The sequence below is a fragment of the Rhinoderma darwinii genome, chromosome 6, assembly GCF_050947455.1.
Source record: "Rhinoderma darwinii isolate aRhiDar2 chromosome 6, aRhiDar2.hap1, whole genome shotgun sequence".
NCBI lineage: Eukaryota > Metazoa > Chordata > Amphibia > Anura > Rhinodermatidae > Rhinoderma > Rhinoderma darwinii.
The window spans coordinates 78012117-78037233 of NC_134692.1; the positions used below are offsets into that span (position 1 = coordinate 78012117).

Below are 25117 nucleotides of genomic sequence, written 5' to 3' on the forward strand. Positions count from 1 at the left end.
TATTCCATACGAGAAATTGCCAAGAAACTGAAGATTTCCTACAACGGTGTGTACCACTCCCTTCAGAGGACAGCACAAACCGACTCTAACCAGAGTAGAAAGAGAAGTGGGAGGCCCTGCTGCACAACTGAGCAACAAGACAAGTACATTAGAGTCTCTAGTTTGAGAAATAGACGCCTCACAGGTCCTCAACTGGCAGCTTCATTAAATAGTACCTGCAAAACGCCAGTGTCAACGTCTACCGTGAAGAGGCGACTCCGGGATGCTGGCCTTCAGGGCAGAGTGGCAAAGAAAAACCCATATCGGAGACTGGCTAATAAAAGGAAAAGATTAATATGGGCAAAAGCACACAGACATTGGACAGAGGAAGATTGGAAAAAAGTGTTATGGACAGACGAATCGAAGTTTGAGGTGTTTGGATCACACAGAAGAAGATTTGTGAGACGCAGAACAACTGAAAAGATGCTGGAAGAGTGCCTCACGCCATCTGTCAAGCATGGTGGAGGTAATGTGATGGTCTGGGGTTGCTTTGGTGCTGGTAAAGTGGGAGATTTGTACAAGGTAAAAGGGATTTTGAATAAGGAAGGCTATCACTCCATTTTGCAGCGCCACGCCATACCCTGTGGACAGCACTTGATTGGAGCCAATTTCATCCTACAACAGGACAATGACCCAAAGCGCACCTCCAAATTATGCAAGAACTATTTAGGGAAGAAGCAGGCAGCTGGTATTCTATCTGTAATGGAGTGGCCAGCACAGTCACCAGATCTCAACCCCATAGAGCTGTTGTGGGAGCAGCTTGACCGTATGGTACGCAAGAAGTGCCCATCAAGCCAATCCAACTTGTGGGAGGGGCTTCTGGAAGCATGGGGTGAAATTTCTCCCGATTACCTCAGCAAATTAACAGCTAGAATGCCAAAGGTCTGCAATGCTGTAATTGCTGCAAATGGAGCATTCTTTGGCGAAAGCAAAGTTTGAAGGAGAAAATTATTATTTCAAATATAAATCATTATTTCTAACCTTGTCAATGTCTTGACTATATTTCCTAGTCATTTTGCAACTCATTTGATAAATATAAGTGTGAGTTTTCATGGAAAACACAAAATTGTCTGAGTAACCCCAAACTTTTGAACGGTAGTGTATATATATATGTATATATATATATATATATATATATATATATATATATATATATATATATATACAGTGAAGGAGATAAGTATTTGATCCCTTGCTGATTTTGTAAGTTTGCCCACTGTCAAAGTCATGAACAGTCTAGAATTTTAAGGCTAGGTTAATTTTACCAGTGAGAGATAGATTATATTTAAAAAAAAACAGAAAATCACATAGTCAAAATTATATATATTTATTTGCATTGTGCACAGAGAAATAAGTATTTGTTCCCCTACCAACCATTAAGAGTTCAGCCTCCTCCAGACCAGTTACACGCTCCAAATCAACTTGGTGCCTGCATTAAAGACAGCTGTCTTAAATGGTCACCTGTATAAAAGACTCCTGTCCACAGACTCAATTAATCAGTCTGACTCTAACCTCTACAACATGGGCAAGACCAAAGAGCTTTCTAAGGATGTCAGGGACAAGATCATAGACCTGCACAAGGCTGGAATGGGCTACAAAACCATAAGTAAGACGCTGGGTGAGAAGGAGACAACTGTTGGTGCAATAGTAAGAAAATGGAAGACATCAAAAATGACTGTCAATCGACATCGATCTGGGGCTCCATGCAAAATCTCACCTCGTGGGGGTATCCTTGATCCTGAGGAAGGTGAGAGCTCAGCCGAAAACTACACGGGGGGAACTTGTTAATGATCTCAAGGCAGCTGGGACCACAGTCACCAAGAAAACCATTGGTAACACATTACGCCGTAATGGATTAAAATCCTGCAGTGCCCGCAAGGTCCCCCTGCTCAAGAAGGCACATGTACAGGGCCGTCTGAAGTTTGCAAATGAACATCTGGATGATTCTAAGAGTGATTGGGAGAAGGTGCTGTGGTCAGATGAGACTAAAATTGAGCTCTTTGGCATTAACTCAACTCGCCGTGTTTGGAGGAAGAGAAATGCTGCCCATGACCCAAAGAACACCGTCCCCACTGTCAAGCATGGAGGTGGAAACATTATGTTTTGAGGGTGTTTCTTCTAAGGGCACAGGACTACTTCACCGCATCAATGGGAGAATGGATGGAGCCATGTACCGTCAAATCCTGAGTGACAACCTCCTTCCCTCCACCAGGACATTAAAAATGGCTCGTGGCTGGGTCTTCCAGCACGACAATGACCCGAAACATACAGCCAAGGCAACAAAGGAGTGGCTCAAAAAGAAGCACATTAAGGTCATGGAGTGGCCTAGCCAGTCTCCAGACCTTAATCCCATCGAAAACTTATGGAGGGAGCTGAAGATCCGAGTTGCCAAGCGACAGCCTCGAAATCTTAATGATTTACAGATGATCTGCAAAGAGGAGTGGGCCAAAATTCCATCTAAAATGTGTGCAAACCTCATCATCAACTACAAAAAACGTCTGACTGTTGTGCTTGCCAACAAGGGTTTTGCCAGCAAGTATTAAGTCTTGTTTGCCAAAGGGATCAAATACTTATTTCTCTGTGCACAATGCAAATAAATATATATAATTTTGACTATGTGATTTTCTGTTTTGTTTTTAATATAATCTATCTCTCACTGGTAAAATTAACCTAGCCTAAAAATTCTAGACTGTTCATGTCTCTGACAGTGGGCAAACTTACAAAATCAGCAAGGGATCAAATACTTATTTCCTTCACTGTATATGTATGTATATATATATATATATATATATATATACATACACACACACACACACACACACACACACACACACACACACACATTCTGGAATATATACATACATACATACATACATACATACAGGTAAAGACATAGACATACAGATACATATTATACACACACGCCCAGGAACATATGCAAATACATAAAAGGCACATATATGCAAACACAAAGACACATGCACATACATACCCATTTATATCCACACAGGCACATATATACACAGTACAGATAATGTAGTAGATGTTAACTGCAGTCCTATGTAACACCACAGATAACACACTCTTATAACTATACCCACACAGGCACATATACACACACAGACACACACACACACACACACACACACACACACACACACACACACACACACACATATATACTGGAGATACACTTTTAAAAATATTTTTTCTATGTAATTCATGTAATTGCCATGTATTGGTTAAAGTTTTATAGTTTACCATATATGAAAATGTGTTTTTCCCTTAAGAGGCAGCAGGGTATATTGGGGGCAGCAGAGTATATAAGGAGCAGCAGAGTATATAGGGGCAGCAGAGTATATATGGGGCAGCAGAGTATATAGGGGCAGCAGAGTATATAAGGGGCAGCAGAGTAAAGAGGGGGCAGCAGAGTATATAGTACATCATACGTAGGTTACCCAGCAATGGCATAGGTATACGTCATACATCGGGAAGAGGTTAAAAGAGTTTTCTGAATTTATGTAAATAAATCTTAATTATTCTATACTGAAATGATCTATTGTCTTTCAGTTCCTCACCAGTTTCAAGAACTCTGGATAGAGGATAGTAGAGTGATTTGTATTTAGGTCCGAGACGATTGCTCAGATCTGTAAAATGCTTTAACTATAGAAAACCCTTTTAATACATTGAGAAAAAGGAAACATAAGATTCTGGAGACACACTATTCATATGTTGTCAGAAGTAAAAACAGATTTAATGGTGCTTAATAATGTACAAACAACCATTTTAGTGTAGATAGATTCAAGGATTCTTGAAGAACAGATGAAGCACTGGACTTGCTAACTATCAAAATAATTATTAAAGATCTAAATGAAGGAAAGATATGTACTACAATATAAATAAATTGCGAAGAAAGGTATAAGGTGTAGGAAGTATATAAAAGTATAAAAAGCACATATTAAATACAGGCAGATCTAGAAGAGTAACGCGGAGCTTGGCGGTAGAGACATTACATAAAATGTTTTCTTTGCATGGGAATGTCATTGTGAAAAGATAATATTTGCAGAGGTGATAGCAAATGTTGTGTAGTGTGGATGTAGGCTGGTAATGTTTATAGAAGGTGTTGCACTGTAGTGTAAAATTATGGAAATTACAGAATATCATCAAATACTTTATACTTACCATAGAGACAGTGATTTCCTTGCCTTATAATCTCTCCTCCATATCATACATTGATTAAACATTTGTGCAAAACTGTGTTTCTTTGACATTGTTGCTCTGTTTACTGATGGGTCACATGACTATGTTTTTTTTAATATGTGATGGAGATAAATTATCTTCACTTAGCAAACAATTATACTATGTGGCTACAAATGATGTATTATTCAGCTGTATGAAGACTTTTACAACTACTGACTACATCAGCTGATAAACTTTAACTTTTTTTTAAATCTAATTATGTACATGTTTATGTCCTCTGGCTAAATATCTAACATTGTCCATAGACGCACCAACAATGCAGGTGGTATTTCTGATGATTACTATTAATCACTATTGATTGGACCTTTTATTTGATAAATTTATGTACATTTTTTTCTAGTATATCTTATTTTAAGACAAATATTATGATGCATAAAATATTGATCTTATCAGTATTTACTTTTCATTCACCTTAAAGAGGATCTGTCATATCCCCAGTATAGGTAATCTGCCACCATGCCTGGATTGCTGCCTTCCCCCTGAATATAATAGATAGATAGATAGATAGATAGATAGATAGATAGATAGATAGATAGATAGATAGATAGATAGATAGATAGATAGATAGATAGATGATAGATAGATAGATAGATAGATAGATAGATAGATAGATAGATAGATAGATAGATAGATAGATAGATAGACATATGTATGTATATATATATATATATATATATATATATATATATATATATTATTTGTCTTTTTTTTGTTTCAGAAATGTACAAAAAGAGAACTGAAGAAAAAAAATACATAAAAGCATCCTATCAAAATCGTTTTTTATAAAAAGTACTTTCCAACTCATCACTTTTTCAGTTAAAGAGGCTCTGTCACCAGATTATATCTCCTACATAATCTGATTGGCGCTGTAATGTAGATAATAGCAGTGGTTTTTATTTTGAAAAACTATGATGTTTGAGCAAGTTATGAGCAATTTTAAATTTATGCTAATTAGTTTCTTAATAGACAACTGGGCGTGTTTTTACTTTTTACCAACTGGGCGTTGTGAAGAGAAGTGTATGACGCTGACCAATCAGTGACCAATCAGCGTTATACACTTCTCATTGTTCCAGCCCATTGTTACAGTGTGATTGTGCAGTGAAAGAAGCTGGGCTGGAACAATGAGAAGTGTATAACGCTGATTGGTCACTGATTGGTCAGCGTCATACACTCCTCTGTACAACGCCCAGTTGGTAAAAAGTTGTCTATTAAGAAACTAATTAGCATAAATCTAAAATTGCTCATAACTTGCTCAAAAATGATCGTTTTTCAAAATAAATACCACTGTTGTTATCTACATTACAGCGCCGATAAGATTATGTAAGAGATAGGGCACTTATAATCTGGTGACAGAGCCTCTTTAAACAAAAGGAAAAAAGAAGAAAGGGAAAAGAGGAAACCACCCCCTTCCCCAAACCCCAGGAGAAACAAAACAAAAAAAACCTCTCAAATTAATTTAAGATTTTATAAGGGTATCTAAATAGTCAATCCAACTGTGCCATTTCTTTTGAAACTTCAGAGGCTGACATTTCCTTGTGAAAAAGGCTGTCTTTTATATAGCTATATAGCTATATAGCTTTTATGCTAGGAGACTAGGTGGTGGAGAGAGTTGAGAACCAATTTTTACGAATTTGCAATCAATCAATGAAAAATAATTGTAATAGCTGCTCAGTATGTGTATTGTCCGGAAATGGGGAGGATGGAGGTTAAAGAGGCTCTGTCACCTCATTATAAGTGGCCTATCTTGTACATGATGTGATCGGCGCTGTAATGTAGATTACAGCAGTGTTTTTTATTTATAAAAACGATCAATTTTTGACAGAGTTATGACCTATATTAGCCTTATGCTAATGAGTTTCTCAATGGACAACTGGGTGTGTTTTACTATATGACCAAGTGGGCGTTGTACAGAGGAGTGTATGACGCTGACCAATCAGCGTCATACACTTCTCTCCATTCATTTACACTGCAGATAGCGATATATCGCTATTTGCAGTCACATAAACACACTATAATTCTTATCATGTGTCATGACAATGAATATACATTACCTCCACCCAGGACATGATGTGTATTCATTCTCCTGACCACTTCTGTAGTGTCTCTGTGAGTTACGGCATAGCAGGCGTAGTCTCGCGAGATTACGCTGTAAACTGTCATCCACAGCGAGATCTCGCTGTGCTGTAAATCACACAGACGCTACAGAAGTGGTCAAGAGAATGAATACACGACATGTCCTGGCTGGAGGTAATGTATATTCATTGTCATGACACATGAGTAGCGTTATAGTGTGTTTATGTGACTGCAAATAGCGATATAGCTATATCGCTATCTGCAGTGTAAATGAATGGAAAGAAGTGTATGACGCTGATTGGTCAGCGTCATATCTCCTCTGTACAACGCCCACTTGGTCATATAGTAAAACACGCCCAGTTCTCCATTGAGAAACTCATTAGCATAAAGCTAATATAGGTCATAACTCAAAATTGATCGTTTTTCTAAATAAAAAAACATTGCTGTAATCTACATTAAAGCGCCGATCACATCATGTACAATATAGGCCACTTATAATGTGGTGACAGAGCCTCTTTAAATCTCCCAAAAGTGCTAGCGATATTCTCCTCTCAAAAACCACTCCAAATATAGTATTCAATAATTTATAAATCCCATCCTAGTATAAATGTAATTCAGGGCATTCAAATTTATTAAATCCACATCTATCATTTCATATCTTAAACAAGCGGATGAAGCACAATAATCTAATAAAGTATAAAAATGAAAATCTATTGTTAGAAGTGGTGCAAACTATTCGGGGAGACATTTTGCATCCCCTTAAATAGGATTGGCCAAACTAAGGCCTGATCGTGATCAATTTCCCTGTGCCCATTTTTCCTGTATTTTACTATTATTACCAGTGAATCCATAAATTACAAGGTGCTTATATAAATTAGAAATTATTCCCTACCTATTGCTAGCTTTTTTTAATAATATCTACTATCTAGAATGGAACGATTTTGTATCTATCTTTATCATCCGCAGTCTCCCATAGTTGTTTTAATTGAACATATTGGAAGAAATTACCCTTCAGTAGACCAAACTCTTTTTGAAGGATAAGAAACTCCTTCTAAATCCCATTGTCAATAAGCTGCGAGAATTGTCTTATACCCCTTTTCTCCCCAAGTTTTTTTCCCTATGAAAGCTTTTAGATTGCAGAAGGGTAGAATTTAGCCAAATTAGTGAGTCCTTTAAAAAGGTAGTATGATTAAACATGTATTTAAAGGGAACCTGTCACCAGCATTTCCCCTATTGAACTCTACTCACCCCTCGCTAGCCACTGCTGTCAAAAGTTCATTGCCATTATCACCTCACCTAAACTCTTCCTCTGACCGCAAATAATGGTCTGCAAACATTTTATGCCTTTTATGGTAATAATCCGGAAGTCTCGTTCGTTCGTTCGTTCGTTCGTTCGTTCGTTCGTTCGTTCGTTCGTTCGTTCGTTCGTTCGTTCGTTCTTTTATTCGTTCGTTCCTCTTCTTATATTCGCCCACCGTTGAAAAGTGTCCCACCCTGAATGCTATCAAAAGTAAGCTGTCACTCAAAAGTAAGGAGCCCGGGTTAACTCTGAAAGGCTTGAGGAATGAAGATATGACTCTTTTCCTACGAAAATATCACTCTTTTATGCTTATTAGCATACAGTGCAGGAACACTAAAAAAACTGAATATCAAACGTACAGAGCCTACTTGGAAGATAATTATGGTTTACATAAAAATTATTTTTCACCCACTTCCACCAGGTACTTCTGGTTTAATAATTGAAATGCTGGTGACAGGTTCCCTTTAACATCTTTACATAATTTTCGATATAGATGAAAAGTATAGTATTTTAAAAGATATTTGGTTAAAGAGCCAGATTCCAGAAGCTGAAATACATCCTCAAATATAACTCCAGGGGTTGTAGTAAAAATCTATTAACAGCAGAAAATGTCCAATATACCAATTGCTAGAGTTGACATTATAAGTAATAAGCACAAACACTAGGAAAATCAAAACCTCCTTTTCCTAATGGGAGGCAGAACTGTTTATATTTCATTTGAATAATTTCCAAATTAATGGCTATGTAAACCAGAGTGTTTTGTGCAACTTTATAATTAGTTTTTATTAAAAAATATTTTTACTTTTTGAGATACAGTTGCTATGTATTCTGTATGCAGAGCAGCTGATTAGTGCGCTAACACCTGAATCCGTCAGGTCCCCGGGACTGACAGGTTCAGTGTCAGCGGGTCCTGCGGGTCTCTGACACTCAGGATCCACCTGTAATCGATTACATCTAAGTTATGACCCGCTGACACTAAACTTGTTAGGCCTGATGAGTATAGGATTCAGCGTAAGATACAGCTGCTCTGTATACAGAATACAAAGCAGCTGTATCTCAAACAGTAAAAAAATTAAGAAATTAAGATATTTTAAAGTTGCACAAAAAACACTGACTGACCTTTTTATTTTTTTTTTAAAAAAATTGCTTTCAAAGGTTTATAGAGCCTTCAAGTCACTTATTATTGCTTCTAAAGAGGAAAAAAACTTTTTGGGAATCCATATTGAGGAATTCAAAAAAAATGGAGGAAGAACAATCTTCTTGGTCAAAGCAGTGTAAGAGGCCCTGGAGAGAGGAAGTCTCTTTCATGCTTTAACCTTTTTAGAATATAGGCTACAGGCCTTTAATAAAGGTTATATTCATTATTAGGAATTATGTGAATAGAACAATTCAATACCTTCTGTTAGTAGAGTGGAAAATAGGGTTAGTTGCCTCATAGGCAAATTGTGTTTAGTATGTAGACATAAACACAAAGTAATCCATGCAGGTAACGAAAAGTATCTCCCAGTATCTGGGCAATAATGGCGACCATGCAAGTACTCAGGTATCACAGAAAGTTGTAATATTCTCACCAGTACCTGCCAGTTGCAGAATATTTCCAACAGGGTCCTATTCCTTTAGAGGTAATAAGAATGGGATGCAACTCTCCCTATTTGTTATATAGTAGTTTGGCTATGGTTGCCATATGCTGCCTATAATACAGGGCACCTGTTTCAAGAGGAACGACCTCATTTTGAACCTTTTTCCTTACTCAAAACAAAAAACATAACAACATGCCCTTACTGATATTAGGTCATTCCTGTCCCGACGCGTTCCCTCAGAAGACCGCTCCAGATTCATCAAGGTACTGCAAGTGCGCAAGATGTAATATCTAAATGCTAGGCTGTAATAGCTACTGCACTACGATATGTGTATAGCTGTAAAGTCTGTGGTCGCTGACCACGAACTCCTTCCATCCAGTCGACGCCCTTCTCTCAAGAGATGTCTGCACATACGGCTGTCCTGCTCCACAGTGTCCACCAGGGTGCGCTCACGAGCTCAGTCCAGACTTAAGATGCCAGAGCGCACGCATGTTGGTGATTGAGCTAATTGCTCCAGGGCACCCAAGTCTGTCTTGCAAATGGTCCCCTAGTGTTTCCTGCTCCCAGTGCTCCCTGTTCCTGTATCCTGTAGCCTGTATTCTGATCTAGTGACATGCTTAGCTGTAGCCGTGCTGTGCTGTATACCACACCTGTCCTGCTTCTCCACGCCTGATGTCTACCTGCTGCTTAGTTCTTGCCAAGCCTGCTTTGCTACTGTCTGAGCTGCCACAGGTACCCTATATAAACTATAGACTCTGACCTGCGCCCTGTTGGCCAGCTGCCATACCGCCAAGGCAGTACGGCCCAGTGGGTCCACGAACCCTACCTGACAATAGCATTGTTTTTTTTAGATATTATTGGAATAAAAAGTTATGTTTTTACCCGTTAGTGACCAACAATGTGCCTTTTCACGGCAGTTACTAACTGGACTTACGTGCCTTTTCACAACGGCCTAGTCTAAGCCCTGTACGGGTGTCCAATCTGGACTGGAGTAAGTGCTTTGCTGTCTTATGACAGCCAGGCTCCTGTTCTAATGGTCGCGATCAAACTTTTGTTTGCGACCATTTAACCCCTAGATGCCACAGTCAATAGTGACCACGGCATCTAAGGGGTTTACACAGGGATGGGTTCCCTCAATCACCCATCCGTGGCCTGCAAATGGCACCAAGCCTGCCATGGCTGTATGCCTATTGGACCGTGCCAGAGGCATGGCGTAATAGATTGTAAATAAAAAAGAACCAGAAAGAGTCCCTAATTGAAAGTTTAATTCATGGTATATCAACACCAATAATAATACCTATTACTAAATACCACAAAAAAAAGTAAAGAATACATCATAATTTAATATATAAATATTTACTCAAAGTTGCAAAATAAAAGTCAAAAACTCTCAGAATAAAAACAAAAAGGTCAAAATAAAACCAGACTGAGGTGGTGGTCAACTCTCCAGCAGAGATATATGCACAAAGCACACATAGAGCAAAGAATTATAGAAAAATTACAGATAAATACCATTCTAATACAAACCAAGTAGAAAAAGAATTACAATATGTGTAATGACGGGGAAGGGAGACAGACAGGTGAGCCCTAATCTACCCGCCACTCAGTCCCTGCCTACTTGCAACGGCCCATCCTAGGCGACGGCGTACAACTGGGCGACGGTCCCTACGCTCAATAAGTGCACGACAGACAAACAGACATGGGTACACAGAAGCTAAGGGAAATGGGCAGTTGCCCACGGCAACACCGTGAGCAACAAGAGAAGTGAACGAGCCGAGCCAAACCAGGAGTGTACGAGGTACCAAACGCAGAGCAGGAGAGTAGTGAACGAATCGAGTCAAACCAGGAGTGTACGAGGTACCAAACGCAGAGCAGGAGAGTAGTCAGTAAGCCAGGGTCAATATGAAGCAGGGACAAATAGTTCAAGCAGCAGCAGCAGAGCCAGGAAACAGGAGAATCACAGGCAAAGGAGGAGCAGGAAGTGAAGGTATAATTAGACAGAGGGCGGGAGCTAGCTCCGTCTGGCCAGGCTGTGATAGGCTCTCCCACTCCTCAGCCTCCCAGCCTGATTGGTAGAAGGAGGGGGTCACTCGATCAGACTTAGGAGCAGGTGCAGACTGACTAACCACGGGCGTCGACACAGAAGCTGTGTCTGGCAGATCCTATACAGTACCCCCCTTTTATGAGGGGCCACTGGACCCATTCTAGGTGGACCTGGCTTATTGGGGAACTGAAGATGGAACCTCCTGAGCAATACTGCAGTGTGAACATCCCGGGCGGGTACCCAAGTCCTCTCCTCAGGCCCGTATCCTCTCCAATGGACCAGGTACTGGAGAGAGCCTTGGACAATCCTGCTGTCCACAATCTTGGCCACCTCAAATTCTACCCCTTCAGGGGTGAGAACAGGGACTGGAGGTTTCCTCGAGGGAGCCAAGTACGGGGAGCAGCGTTTCAGGAGGGAGGCATGAAACACGTCGTGTATTCGAAAAGACGGGGGTAACTCCAGTCGGAAGGAGACAGGGTTAAGGACCTCAATGACCTTGTATGGCCCTATATACCGGGGAGCAAACTTTTTGGACGGGACTTTTAAGGCGCAAATTTTTTGAAGACAGCCACACCAGATCCCCGACCACAAACAAGGGGTTAGCAGAACGTCTTCTATCTGCCTGAGTCTTTTGTATGCTCTGGGACGCCTCTAGGTTCTTCTGAACCTGGGCCCAGACTGTGCACAGTTCCCGATAAACGACATCTACCTCAGGATTGTTGGAACCACCAGGTGAAACGGAGGAGAACCGTGGATTAAACCCAAAATTACAGAAAAAGGGGGAGACCCCTGACGAGTTATTGACCCGGTTATTAAGGGAAAATTCGGCGAGGGAAATGAAGGAGACACAATCATATTGACAGTCAGAGATAAAACACCTTAAATATTGTTCTAGAGACTGATTAGTCCTCTCCGTTTGGCCATTAGTTTCAGGATGGAAGGCTGAGGAGAAGGACAGATCAATCTCCAACTTCTTACAGAAGGCTCTCCAAAACAATGAAACAAATTGTACCCCTCTGTCAGAAACAATATTGACAGGAACCCCATGGAGACGCAGGATGTGTTTGACAAACAAGGTAGCTAACGTCTTAGCATTGGGTAGTTTCTTGAGGGGCACAAAATGGCACATCTTACTGAAGCGGTCTACTACAACCCACACCACCGACTTGCCTTGAGATGGAGGCAAATCGGTGATAAAATCCATGGAGATATGGGTCCAAGGTCTCTGAGGAATGGGCAAAGAACATAGTAAGCCCGCTGGTCGGGACCTGGGAGTCTTGGACCTAGCACAAATTTCACAAGCGGCGACGTAGGCATTAACGTCTCTAAGCAACCCAGACCACCAATAGTTTCTGGCAATGAGATGCTTGGTACCCAGGATGCCTGGATGGCCAGATAGTGCAGAGTCATGATTTTCCCTGAGTACCCTTAGCCGGAATTGCAGGGGAACAAACAGCTTATTCTCAGGAAGGTTCCCGGGAGCTGAACCTTGATCAGCCGCAATTTCGGAGACTAGGTCAGAATCAACAGAGGAAATGATAATACATGGGGGCAAAACACAAGCAGGATCTTCCTCCGAAGGAGGGCTGGCCATGAAGCTACGCGACAGTGCATCAGCCTTAATATTTTTAGACCCAGCCCTATAGGTGACCAAAAAGTTGAATATAGTAAAAAATAACGCCCATCGAGCTTGTCTCGGGTTAAGCCTCCGGGCAGATTCTAGGAAAACCAGATTCTTGTGGTCGGTAAGGACCGTTACCTGGTGCCTAGCCCCCTCCAGGAAGTGGCGCCACTCTTCAAATGCCCATTTAATGGCTAAGAGTTCGCGGTTGCCAATATCATAGTTACTCTCAGTGGGCGAGAACTTACCTGGAGAAGTAGGCACAGGGACGGAGATGGGTGAGGGACCTGGTACCCTGGGACAAGACAGCACCCACTCCCACCTCGGAGGCGTCAACCTCCACGATGAATAGCTCCCTTTGGTTAGGCTGAATCAGCACTGGGGCCGAGATAAAGCACTTCTTAAGGACCTCAAATGCCTGGACCGCCTCTGGAGGCCAGTGGAGGAGATCAGCACCTTTGCGAGTAAGATCCGTAAGAGGCTTAGCGATGACCGAGAAGTTAGCAATAAATCTCCTGTAATAATTAGCAAACCACAGGAAGCACTGTAACGCCTTCAGGGAGGCAGGTTGGACCCATTCAGCCACAGCCTGAACCTTGGCAGGGTCCATGCGAAATTCATGAGGAGTGAGGATTTGACCCAAAAATGGTATCTCCTGCACCCCAAACACACATTTTTCGGTTTTAGCAAAGAGTTTGTTTTCCCGAAGGGCCTGGAGCATCTTCCTGACATGCTCAATGTGGGAGGACCAGTCCTTGGAAAACACAAGTATGTCATCAAGGTACACTACAAGAAATACCCCCAGGTAGTCTCTTAAAATCTAATTTATAAAATTCTGGAAGACCGCGGGAGCATTACACAACCCAAAGGGCATGACGAGGTATTCGAAATGACCTTCGGGCGTGTTAAACGCAGTCTTCCACTCATCCCCCTCTTTGATGCGGATAAGGTTATAAGCCCCCCGTAAATCAAACTTAGAGAACCATTGGGCCCCTGAACCTGATTGAAGAGATCAGGAATCAAAGAAAGGGGATACTGGTTCCTTACAGTGACCTTATTCAAGTTTCGGTAGTCAATGCACGGCCTAAGACCACCATCCTTCTTCCCTACAAAGAAGAAGCCGGCACCTACAGGAGAAGTAGATGGGGCGAATGTAACCCTTGGCCAGGCTTTCCTGGATATACTCTCTCATTTCCTCACGTTCGGGACAAGAGAGATTAAATATCCTACCCTTAGGGAGCTTAGCTCCTGGTACCAAATCGATTGCGCAATCGTATTCTCTATGAGGAGGTAACACTTCGGAGTCCTTTTTTGAAAAAACATCAGCGAAGTCCTGAATAAACTCAGGTAGAGTGTTCACCTCCTCAGGGATAGAAATTAAATTAACAGAAAAGCATGACGTCATGCATTCATTACCCCATTTGGTAAGATCCCCAGTATTCCAATTAAACGTGGGATTATGCATCTGCAACCAGGGAAGGCCTAAAACCAAATCGGACGATAATCCCTGCATCACCAGTACAGAGCACTGCTCCAAATGCATGGAGCCAACAAGGAGTTCAAAAACATGGGTATGCTGCGTAAAATAACCATTAGCAAGAGGAGTGGAGTCGATACCCACTACCGGGACAGGTTTAGGCAAGTCAATCAATGGCATAGCTAGAGACATAGCAAATTCCACAGACATAATATTAGCAGAAGACCCTGAATCCACGAAGGCACTGCCGGTAGCAGACCTACCACCAAAAGAGACCTGAAAGGGAAGCAAGATTTTAAATGGTTTCATATTTACGGGAAATATCTGTGCGTCCAAGTGACCTACCCGATGATCACTTAGGCGCGGAAGTTTTCCGGCTGCTTATTCTTACACCTAGGACAGTTGTTCACTTGATGCTTGTCATCCCCACAGTAGAAGCAGAGACCATTCTTCCTGCGGAACTCTCTACGTTGTTGGGAAGACACGGAGGCCCCGGGTTGCATGGGTTCATCCGAGTTCTCCGTGGAAGAACGAAGCAACGGAACCTCGGGAGCCATCATGAGGGGGTCAGAGGAGAAGGCACCAAAACGTTCAAGTCGTCGTTCCCTGAGACGTCCGTCAAGACGTACCGCTAAAGCCATAACCTGATCTAGGGAGTCAGAAGAGGGTAAGCTAACTAACAGGTCTTTCAGGGCGTTCGACAGACGCAATCTAAACTGGCACCTCAAGGCAGGGTCATTCCACCGAGAAGCTACACACCACTTCCTAAAATCAGAACAGTACTCCTCAACGGGTCTCTTACCCTGATGTATGGTCACCAGCTGACTCTCGGCAAAGGCAGTCTTGTCAGTCTCGTCATATATGAGCCCGAGAGCAGAAAAAAAAAAGATCAACAGAGGAAAGTTCAGGGGCGTCAGGAGCCAAGGAGAAGGCACATACTTGAGGCCCGTCCTGGAGCCGGGACATAATTATACCCACTCGCTGGCTCTCAGAACCTGAGGAGTGGGGCTTTAAACGGAAATAGAGCCTACAACTCTCCCGAAAGGAGAAAAAGGTCTTCCGGTCCCCTGAGAACCGGTCAGGCAACTTTAGGTGGGGTTCAAGTGGTGAGGTGGGGGGCACTTCCACGGTAGCATCATGCTGGTTGCCCCTCTGAGCCAGGGCTTGGACCTGTAGGGAGAGGCCCTACATTTGCTGAGCCAGGGTCTCAAGGGGGTCCATGGTTGTGTCAGGGACCAGGTTAGAAAAGGTATATGGGCCTGTGATTATGTAATGACGGGGAAGGGAGACAGACAGGTGAGCCCTAATCTACCCACCACTCAGTCCCTGCCTACTTGCAACGGCCCATCCTAGGCGACAGCGTACAACTGGGCGACGGTCCCTACGCTCAATAAGTGCACGACAGACAAACAGACATGGGTACACAGAAGCTAAGGGAAATGGGGCAGTTGCCCACGGCAACACTGTGAGCAACAAGAGAAGTGAACGAGCCGAGCCAAACCAGGAGTGTACGAGGTACCAAACGCAGAGCAGGAGAGTAGTGAACGAGTCGAGTCAAACCAGGAGTGTACGAGGTACCAAACGCAGAGAAGGAGAGTAGTCAGTAAGCCAGGGTCAATATGAAGCAGGGACAAATAGTTCAAGCAGCAGCAGCAGAGCCAGGAAACAGGAGAATCACAGGCAAAGGAGGAGCAGGAAGTGAAGGTATAAATAGACAGAGGGCGAGAGCTAGCTCTGTCTGGCCAGGCTGTGATAGGCTCTCCCACTCCTCAGCCTCCCAGCCTGATTGGTAGAAGGAGGGGTCACTCTATCAGACTTAGGAGCAGGTGCAGACTGACTAACACAGAAGCTGTGTCTGGCAGATCCTTTACAATATGGACACAAAATGAACAAAAAAAATATTATAGACAGGTATGCTATCCAAAGACCAAAAAGGCATCAATAAGATGGCACCAAATACTAACCTATCACATGGACAAGTGTCCAAAAAAATATACAACACTGGAAGGACACACCAACTCAGGACCCTGACACGCGTTTGCTGTCAGCTTTCTCAAGGGGTACTGCGGAGGGTAAAAGGAAGAGGTCTATTATAGTCATGGCTAGGGGAGGATTCAACAATCATAGCGTAATAGATTTCCTGTTGGTTTTACACCATACCGAACCATTATGTAAGTGATAAGAAAATCACATAATTTAGTTCTCTAGTGGGGCTAAAAAAATAATAAATTAATGTTAAATAAAAATTATCGCTGTGATAGTAATGACCAGAACAATAAAGTTAACTCGTTATTTAAACTGCAATGTGAATGCCGTAAAAGAAAATGAACAAAAAAACGGCAGAATTGCTATTTCTTTTAGTGCCCCCTCAAAAATAATAGTAAAGATTAAAGTTTCCATGTACCCAAAAATTGTACTTTTGGAAACTACATCTGGTCCTGCAAAAAAACAAGACCACATACCGTATGGCTATATCGATGGGAAAATAAAAAAGTTATGACTTGAAATACAACGATGCAATAACAAATAATTTTAGTTGTGCCAAAGTGGTAAAACACAAAAAAAACTATACATATTTGGTATCACCATACTCATACGACCCATAGAATAAAGGCAACATATTATTTATGCTGTATGGTGGACAACGTAAATTTAAAATGCATAAAACAAGAGCAAATTTGTTGGGGGTTTTTTCTACTATTTTTTTCTTTCTATTCCCACACAAAAAATGTTAAGAAAAGTTCATCAGCATAATTATATGTACCCCAAAAAAAAACAAGTCCTCATACAGCTTTGTTGAGGGAAACAGTTATATGTCTTTGAATGCAACGATGGAAATACAAAAAATATTGCTCGTCACTAAGGCCTAACATAGGCTGGTCACTAAGGGGTTAAAAGCTTTCACCCACTTTTTGAGATTGATTGGGATTATTTTTTTTTTAAGTGTAATGTTATTTAAGTGTAATGTTATTTAGCATAATGTAAGCTGTCCAAAGAATCACCTTCAACTGGTTGCCGACACAGGACGAGAATGCTTGTCCTGAGCGGCGGATGCTTTCTGCATTAGGACGAGCATACTTATCCTGTGTGACAGCCAGTGTGTCCGCGCGATCAGGAGCGGGGCAACGGCTATGATGCACAGCCGCAGCCCCACTCTAACGGCGGAGAGAAGAGAGACCTCTTCTCTCCGCCAATAACCCCTTGAATGCCCCAATCAAAGCTTATCACAGCATTCTAAGTGAATAGGAAAAGGGGGAAATCCCCATTGATCACATCACAGGAAATCCATGTGACGCGATTGAGGCCCATACCTTGTATGGCTAGACAGCCCAGGGTCCATTGAGGGACCCCAGGGCTGTCTGACTATATTCCCTGGTGTTAGGACATACTGAGATATGCCCTAACAACTGCCTAGGTACAATCAGTACACAGTCTAGTGTACTGGCATATAGATATATTTCAGTACATTAGAGTAAAAAAATAAAAATGAAAAATCACTATGGGATTAAAAAAAATAGTTAAGTTAATTAAAAAGAAAGGAATACAAAATAAAAACATTTTTGTCAAATAATACACAGAAATACAATTTTTTTTTTACAATGAATAAACTTTTCAAAATATAAGTCGCAAAACATGAAATAATTTACACATATTTGGTATCGCCACGACCGTAATAACCTGTACAACAAAAGTATAACATTATTTATGGGGATCGGTGTATGGTGTAAGCAAACTGCTATTTTTCTGCATTCTTGACAAAATAAAAATTTATATAAATTAAATGATAATGCATTGTACATAAAGTACAACTTGTCCCGCAAAAAACAAAGTCTCATACATCTACGTCATACAAACAATAAAAAAGTTATGAGCGCCAGGATGCAAAGAGGTAAATATAAAAAAAATTGTTTTGTCTTCAAGGCAAATTTGCCGTGTCATTAAGGGGTTAAGCCTATGCTTCAAATATTATACCTGATTCTTTGCATTGTGATGATATCAATAGTCTTGGATTTTGACTTACATTTGCTACAGTGCATTTTATGAAACTTTTTTTTTACAAATTTGTTTAATTTCCTATCTGCTTTCTAACAAACTACCTCATTATTTCTCTTCTAAGAAAAATGGTGTCTGTATTATTGTAAAGATCCATGCCTGAGGTATAATGGTTTGGTATAAAGTAGACAGTGAAACTGTGCAATCTCCAGTTTTATTGACATATAAACTTCTACATACAAATATTAATGATGGTTATCGAGTAATTAGTCTATGAATAATTTACTAATTGTCTCCAGTAGTAAAGTGTATTATGTATGAGCGAAGTGAAGCTGCTATGGTAATTATCTTGCACTGTGCAGACTGCAGATTTCTCTTTTCATTTGTGAGATTCTCATAGAAGAGTCTCTTTGTTTATTTAAACTAAGTGGAGATATAAACCTATTTGGCCCAATACAAGATTAAATAATTTTTTATCTCTTTGATGACTTTATTCTTATGACTCCGAACAGGCATGGATCCGTTTCTGTTCTACATCTATTAATATAGAACAGGATGTCTTTGAGCTGTATGAAATTAGACTGTTTGCACCAGTTTTTAGTATTTTTACACACTATTCCTCAGTACTATTATAGCTCTTTATATCTTTTTGCTAATGTAGGATACCTGATTTATTAATTCAAGAAGTAATAGTAATATAAAATGTGTATGTGCTCACGTATCGAAAATGAAAAGTTCAGAGTATTCCAATACATGTATGAATAACTGATTAAAGGGGTTGTCTCAACATGACAACCCTTTTCTATATTGAAGACTGCCCAGTGATCCGTTGATAAACCTCCGGTAATCAGATGTTATTGCCAGGGCCTCTGGTAATCAGATGTTATTGCCAGGGCCTCCGGTAATCAGATGATATTGCCAGGGCCTCCGGTAATCAGATGTTATTGCCAGGGCCTCTGGTAATCAGATGTTATTGCCAGGGCCTCCGGTTATCAGATGTTATTACCAGGGGATGCTCAAGCTGGCCATGAAATACATAATGAATTAAACAAAAACTTTGCACATGCTTTCAATATACCACATGGTATCTTAAACAAACAATCGCAGGAGTCTCACCAAGTACGTGAACAATTTTGGTTGTGCTGTTAACACCCAGGTATTCAATCTTCTTTATTCTTCTCTCATTTGAGCAAAATTTGCTCAGTACCTTATGACTCGCACGTCCTCATCCTGAATACACCCCCTCCCCCCCCCCACATGGTTGACTAATTGCTGGTCTTGGCCTTCTCTCATTGAAGCTGCTTTTTGACTAAAATGATATCTTGCATAAATTGTAATGATGTTATACTATCATGGTTTGAAACGACTTATCCTACGAGTAGGGGCTCATTCAGATGATCATATATTTAGTCCGTGTGACGGCCGTTAAAACAACGGCTGTCACACGGACTCATGTACTTTAATGGGGCCATTGACACGACCATTGTTTCAACGGAGCGTGTGAAGGGTTTGTGAAAAAATAGGATATGTGCTATTTTACTGCGTGTTACGCATCCCTCCATAGACTCTAGTCTATGGGGGAATCCGTGACAACGCACCCTGCATGAGTGCATCTTGCACGTGAAAAACTGCAGTTTTCCACATCCGAGGATAGCCCATGGTTAGCTACGCTCGTCTGAATGTAGCCTAACTCCATTATATTTTTGTGCTCTATATATTACACCGGAATCGTCTGTATTTGTCAAGCCTGTATAATTGTATGTCCTGATTTACCACACCACCCCCTTTTCCCCTTGTTGTATTGAAGGATTTACAATTTATGAAAATCTTTTAGAAAAGCAGGTTTAAAGAAAAAAGACCATACTTCAAATGACAAACGCTAAAGGGAATTGACATGTTCAGCTAGATTGCCCATGGGCTCTTATGTGACATGATGACTTGCCTAATAAGATGAATTATTTTATATAAGCACAGATAAGATATTTAGTCCTATAATCTAAGGCTTGTGAGAAGGTGTACCGAAAATAATTAAACTAGAGTTACAACAGGTAAAATCGGCCTGGGAGAGAATGTTTATTACCACTAATGTTTTTTTGTATACTCAATTTTACATTTAGCTATATATCTTATAACATCAAGGCAATGTCAAATTGAATTTAAATGGAAGGTTTACATGTTTGGCAAGAAAATGTTATGTATTATCTTTTATTTAAAATAAAAATAGTTTTTTAATAATTTTCTTTCAAAAATTGATCCATTTTGTGTATTGGCAAATGATTAAAGAGGTTGTTCAAACTGGCCAACCCCTGTCCATGTGCCTGTTAGGGCTAGTGGACATCTTACGCTAGGGGACTTGGAGTAGCTATTCATAACACAGTTGCCAATTCATTCAATTACGTGCCATGCAATACTACAATTCCGCTACAGGAGAACATTTTCTGGCCACACGCAAACTAGAACTACCAGATTGGCACTTTTGCAACATTGTGGCTACAATACATTGACTTATTTTTGACTAGTTTCACCATTCCAACACCAAATTGTGCCAATCCAATAGTCAAATACCTCTATGAGTCATATTTTAGGTAAGGAGATCCTATTGGATGTGGATTAACAAATTAACACTGGTTCCTGCAAGAATGTAATTTTTTTTGCATTAAAAAGGAAATGATAATTGCAGAATGCTTTACTAACTCCCCATTACTGGGAAATTCCAATGATACAGTTCAATTGCTACGGTCTGTAGACCCTAACGCCCTCTCCTCTTTTGAAAAGGGTCTAATGTTACATTTTACTGTTTGTAAAATATTCAGTGATTTCACACTATTGGAAAATCCCCAAAACCCCTCAATCTCAAATTGGTTTTAAATAGGAATGATTCAAAGTAAGGAGAAATTTAAGGCAGAAACCACAGTCATCTGATAAATAAGTCAGGACAAGGTGGAACTAATGTATATTTATTGACCAATATGAATATGGAAAATAAAACTACAAACAAGATTCATCCCTCGGTTTTACAGCAACCTCTCCTGTCAGACTAAGCGCTTAAATGGGGTTGTCTCAAAATTATGGGAAAAAAAAGAACATTTGAAATAATATAGTGTATGACAATCTCTTTTTATCAAAGCAAGAACCAGCACTATACCTTACATGGATCCAGAGATTTCCCCATTCATTGCTCCAATTGCTAACTTTTATTCAGGCTGGCAGCTCTGGGGCGTGTCATTTCTGCTTCAACTCCTCCCACTCCCTGTCATAGCTTGTATAGGCAGATCGTTCTGTTTCACTTTCTCTGCCTCCTTTCTAGGAAAACCTTTACAAATGACCCCCATTACATGTCTCTTTAGAGGGAGAGCCCAGCCCCATATAACTAAAGAAGACACGTTGTATTTCTGAATAAAGGCTTCTACTCTGTTTCTTTACTGAAAAGTTGAGAAGGCATTTGCTTTTGGCTGGTGGCAGTTGGAGAGTGGAACTGAGCATGTGCGTCCTGCCCCAATCAACTCAGTAGGAGGACGTCCACATTACTATACAGATTGAGCACCAAGGGCGCCATTATAATGAAGTATAGGGAATATATTGCAACTAGAACATTTATGTGAAATAAGGTAAATTACAAAGTAAATACATTTTTAATGCTAAATTCTATTGCTATAACATTTAAGAGTGGGACAACCCCCTTAATCACATCATATTGTTTGCAGATCACTTACTTTTATAAAAGCCCTCAGAGCCTTTAAGTGCTGAGAATACATTATAAGGCCTGATTCACACGAGCGCCACTCATCTCGGACTTGAAAAACTGTAGTTTTTCACATCCTAGGTGCATCCGTGCTCAGCGCTGCAGGACGCGATGTCACGCATCCCCCATAGTTGAGAGTCTATGGAGGGATGCGTGATGCATGAAAAGAACGGACATGTCCTATTTTCCCACGGACCCTTCACACGGTCCGTTGAAACAACTGCTGTGTGAACGGCCACATTGAATTACATAGGTCCGTGGGGCAGCCGCTGTTTCAACGGCCGTCCCACGGACATTTAACACGCTCATGTAAATAAGCCCTAAGGAGAGGTTATAGGGGATGGACATAGCTTGTCCATTATACATAAGATCTTGGACTAGTATTTATAGGACATGATGGTAGTTTCCAGTATAGGCCTGCATGTGTCAATGTACTGCCTTAGAAGTTACATGATTTGTTTGGGGTGATATTCCACCAAAAGAACAGTGGAACTATACTAATTATTAAAAAAAATAATGGATTTTAGAGGACACAAAACAAAATACATTTAGAAAAGAAATGAATAAATACATAGCTACATATTTCAGTTATACTGTTTTAAAATACAGTCTATAGCAATATTTTTCTACGATGCATATCATATAATCTATATAATTTTTTTCATAAGTAATCTGGAAAGTTAAAATAGAAGGTAATAATGAATTACTATTAAAGGGATTGTGAACTTTTCTCCTGCATAAAAGATGAATAATGTATGTAATGTGTATGAATTCTTAGGTTTTTTATTTTAACCAGCACATCACACTGTGAGGCTCCGCAGCACCTATATCTAGAAACTGAATGTAGCAGCACTATTTGCCTCTTTTACAGCAGGTTGTCTCAAAGTGATTGCCAGTACAAATTACATGCTAATTTACATCCAGCCAATCATCTTCTTCAAAACAAACCCTTGTATTTGTCCTGGAGCTAACAAAGCTCCCTTAGGCCCTGTTCACACAGAGTTCTTTCCGGCAGAAAAAAATCCGCCTCAGAATTCCTTCAGGAATTTTGAGGCAGATTTTGAACTTCCTGTGCTCTTTTTCCACATTTTTTGCAGTGTTTTTCGCCTGCGACCATTGAAGCTAATGCAAGGACCGTGGGCAAAAAACCCAGTGGAAAATGCTTGTAAACTAGCACTGCAGGTTATTTCTGCCTCCCATTGTTTTCAAAGGGAGGTCAGAGGTGGAAACCGCGGCAAGAAAGGACAATGCAGCTTTTTTTTCCCACGAGTGGTCATAAGCCGCCCGGGGGAAAAAAAGCCTCTGCCTCCCATTCACTCACTGAAATCAGTGAGGTAATTTTGGTTGTTTGTTGGCGCTGAGTCCGACACGGTTTCCACGTCAAAATCAGCACCGAAAACTCTGTGAACAAGGCCAAGAGTACTGTAATAGTCATCAAAAATATCTGAGGTGTGAAGGGAAAATTGTATTTACAGCACACAAGAAGTAAACGTTTTCCTATTGATAGTCAGCTGACTGTATCCTAATATTGAAGTGTCTAAGGCCCCATGCACACGACCGTGCTCGTAATTACGACTCGTAATTACGAGCATGGCCGGGCACGGCCGGCCACGGGCAGCCGGCTGTTTTTCCGAGCCGTGCTCCCATTATAAAGTATAGTAGCACGGCCCGTAAAATAAAAAAATAGAACATGTTCTATCTTTTTCAACGGCACGGGCACCTTCCCGTGAGAAAACGGGAAGGTACCTGTGGCCAACAGAAGTCTATGGGCCCGTTATTTCGGGTCGTAATTACGACCCGTAATAACGGGTGTTTTTACGGTCGTGTGCATGAAGCCTTAGTTAGTCTGATGAACTCCCTAGAATCAATGGACTACACAAATATTGGTTATCTATAATAACAAAAATAATAACAAGTATAAAGAAATAAATGTTTCCTTTCTGTTCAATAAAACTAAATCAAAGTTTGCTCAAACTTTTATAAATTTGATTCTTGCTGGTTGTTTTCTAAACTACTTTACTTTTGTGATTTCCTAGGTGTGTGTGTAACATTGACTGCTCCCACATCAGTTTCAATCCAGTTTGTGCTTCCGATGGGAAATCTTACGATAATCCATGTCAAATCAAAGAGGCATCATGCCAGAAACAGGAGAAAATTGAAGTCAAGTATTTGGGTCGATGTCAAGGTAATGCCTGCAGCAAAATTCATTTTAAAGACACTTTTTCATTATTTCTGTAGACAGAATTGCTAAGGTATTGCTAAATGCTTGGTTGGTTAAAACTTCAGTTTGTATTTAGGACACTTAGTCAGTGTTCAGTATTATATGCATCATTCATGTGTCCTATTACATAATATGGCTTGTTACAGCATTATACAGTACTCCAGTAAAGGAATAATGTGGCTCGAATTTGTCATTGTTAACAATAAAATTATTGCAAAACAGGGAATTTGTTTTCAGCAAATGACAATTTAAAAATATTGAATGTTTCACTATCAGTATTTTTCAGGGTTCAGTCACACGTGGCAGATTTTGTTGAAGAAATTTTCTGTTCTATTCATCTGAATGGGGTTGTTTCTGTAGCAGGTGCATTGATTTCTGCAAGAGCCATTGAGATGAATGAAACTGATTTTCAGTTGCAGAAAATTTCTCCAACAAATTTTGTTACATGTGACTGTACCCTAATTAGTAAAAAAATAATAAAAATATGGTGATACATAACATGGGCATTAAAGGGATCTGCTAAACCAGTATTAACCCAAAAACCTTATCCCCCCACCCTACATAGATTCTCACCCTTACCTACTAGACCAGGGGTCTCAAGCACATGGGCCGCGGGTCGCATGCGGCCCCTGAGGCTGTGATCTGTGGCCCGTGGGACACAGAGCCGCTAGTATAGGCTCTGCTCCGGAACTCTGTAGAATTCCCTGACATTGCTGCCCATATATGCATAGTGTTGTCAGGGTCTTTCCCAGAGCAGAGTCCCGGGC

At 40.7% G+C, this 25117-nt stretch overlaps 1 protein-coding gene across 2 annotated transcripts in view; it reads left to right on the forward strand.

Annotated features, from left to right (window-relative positions):
- The window catches only part of TMEFF2 (transmembrane protein with EGF like and two follistatin like domains 2), an 810050-nt gene that overhangs the window by 507861 nt on the left and 277072 nt on the right, over positions 1–25117 (forward strand). For both annotated transcript variants that reach the window (XM_075831276.1, XM_075831277.1), the window contains exon 6: positions 24166–24314. In XM_075831276.1, coding sequence (XP_075687391.1) covers positions 24166–24314 — 149 coding nt within the window. The remainder of the gene's footprint in view (positions 1–24165; positions 24315–25117) is intronic.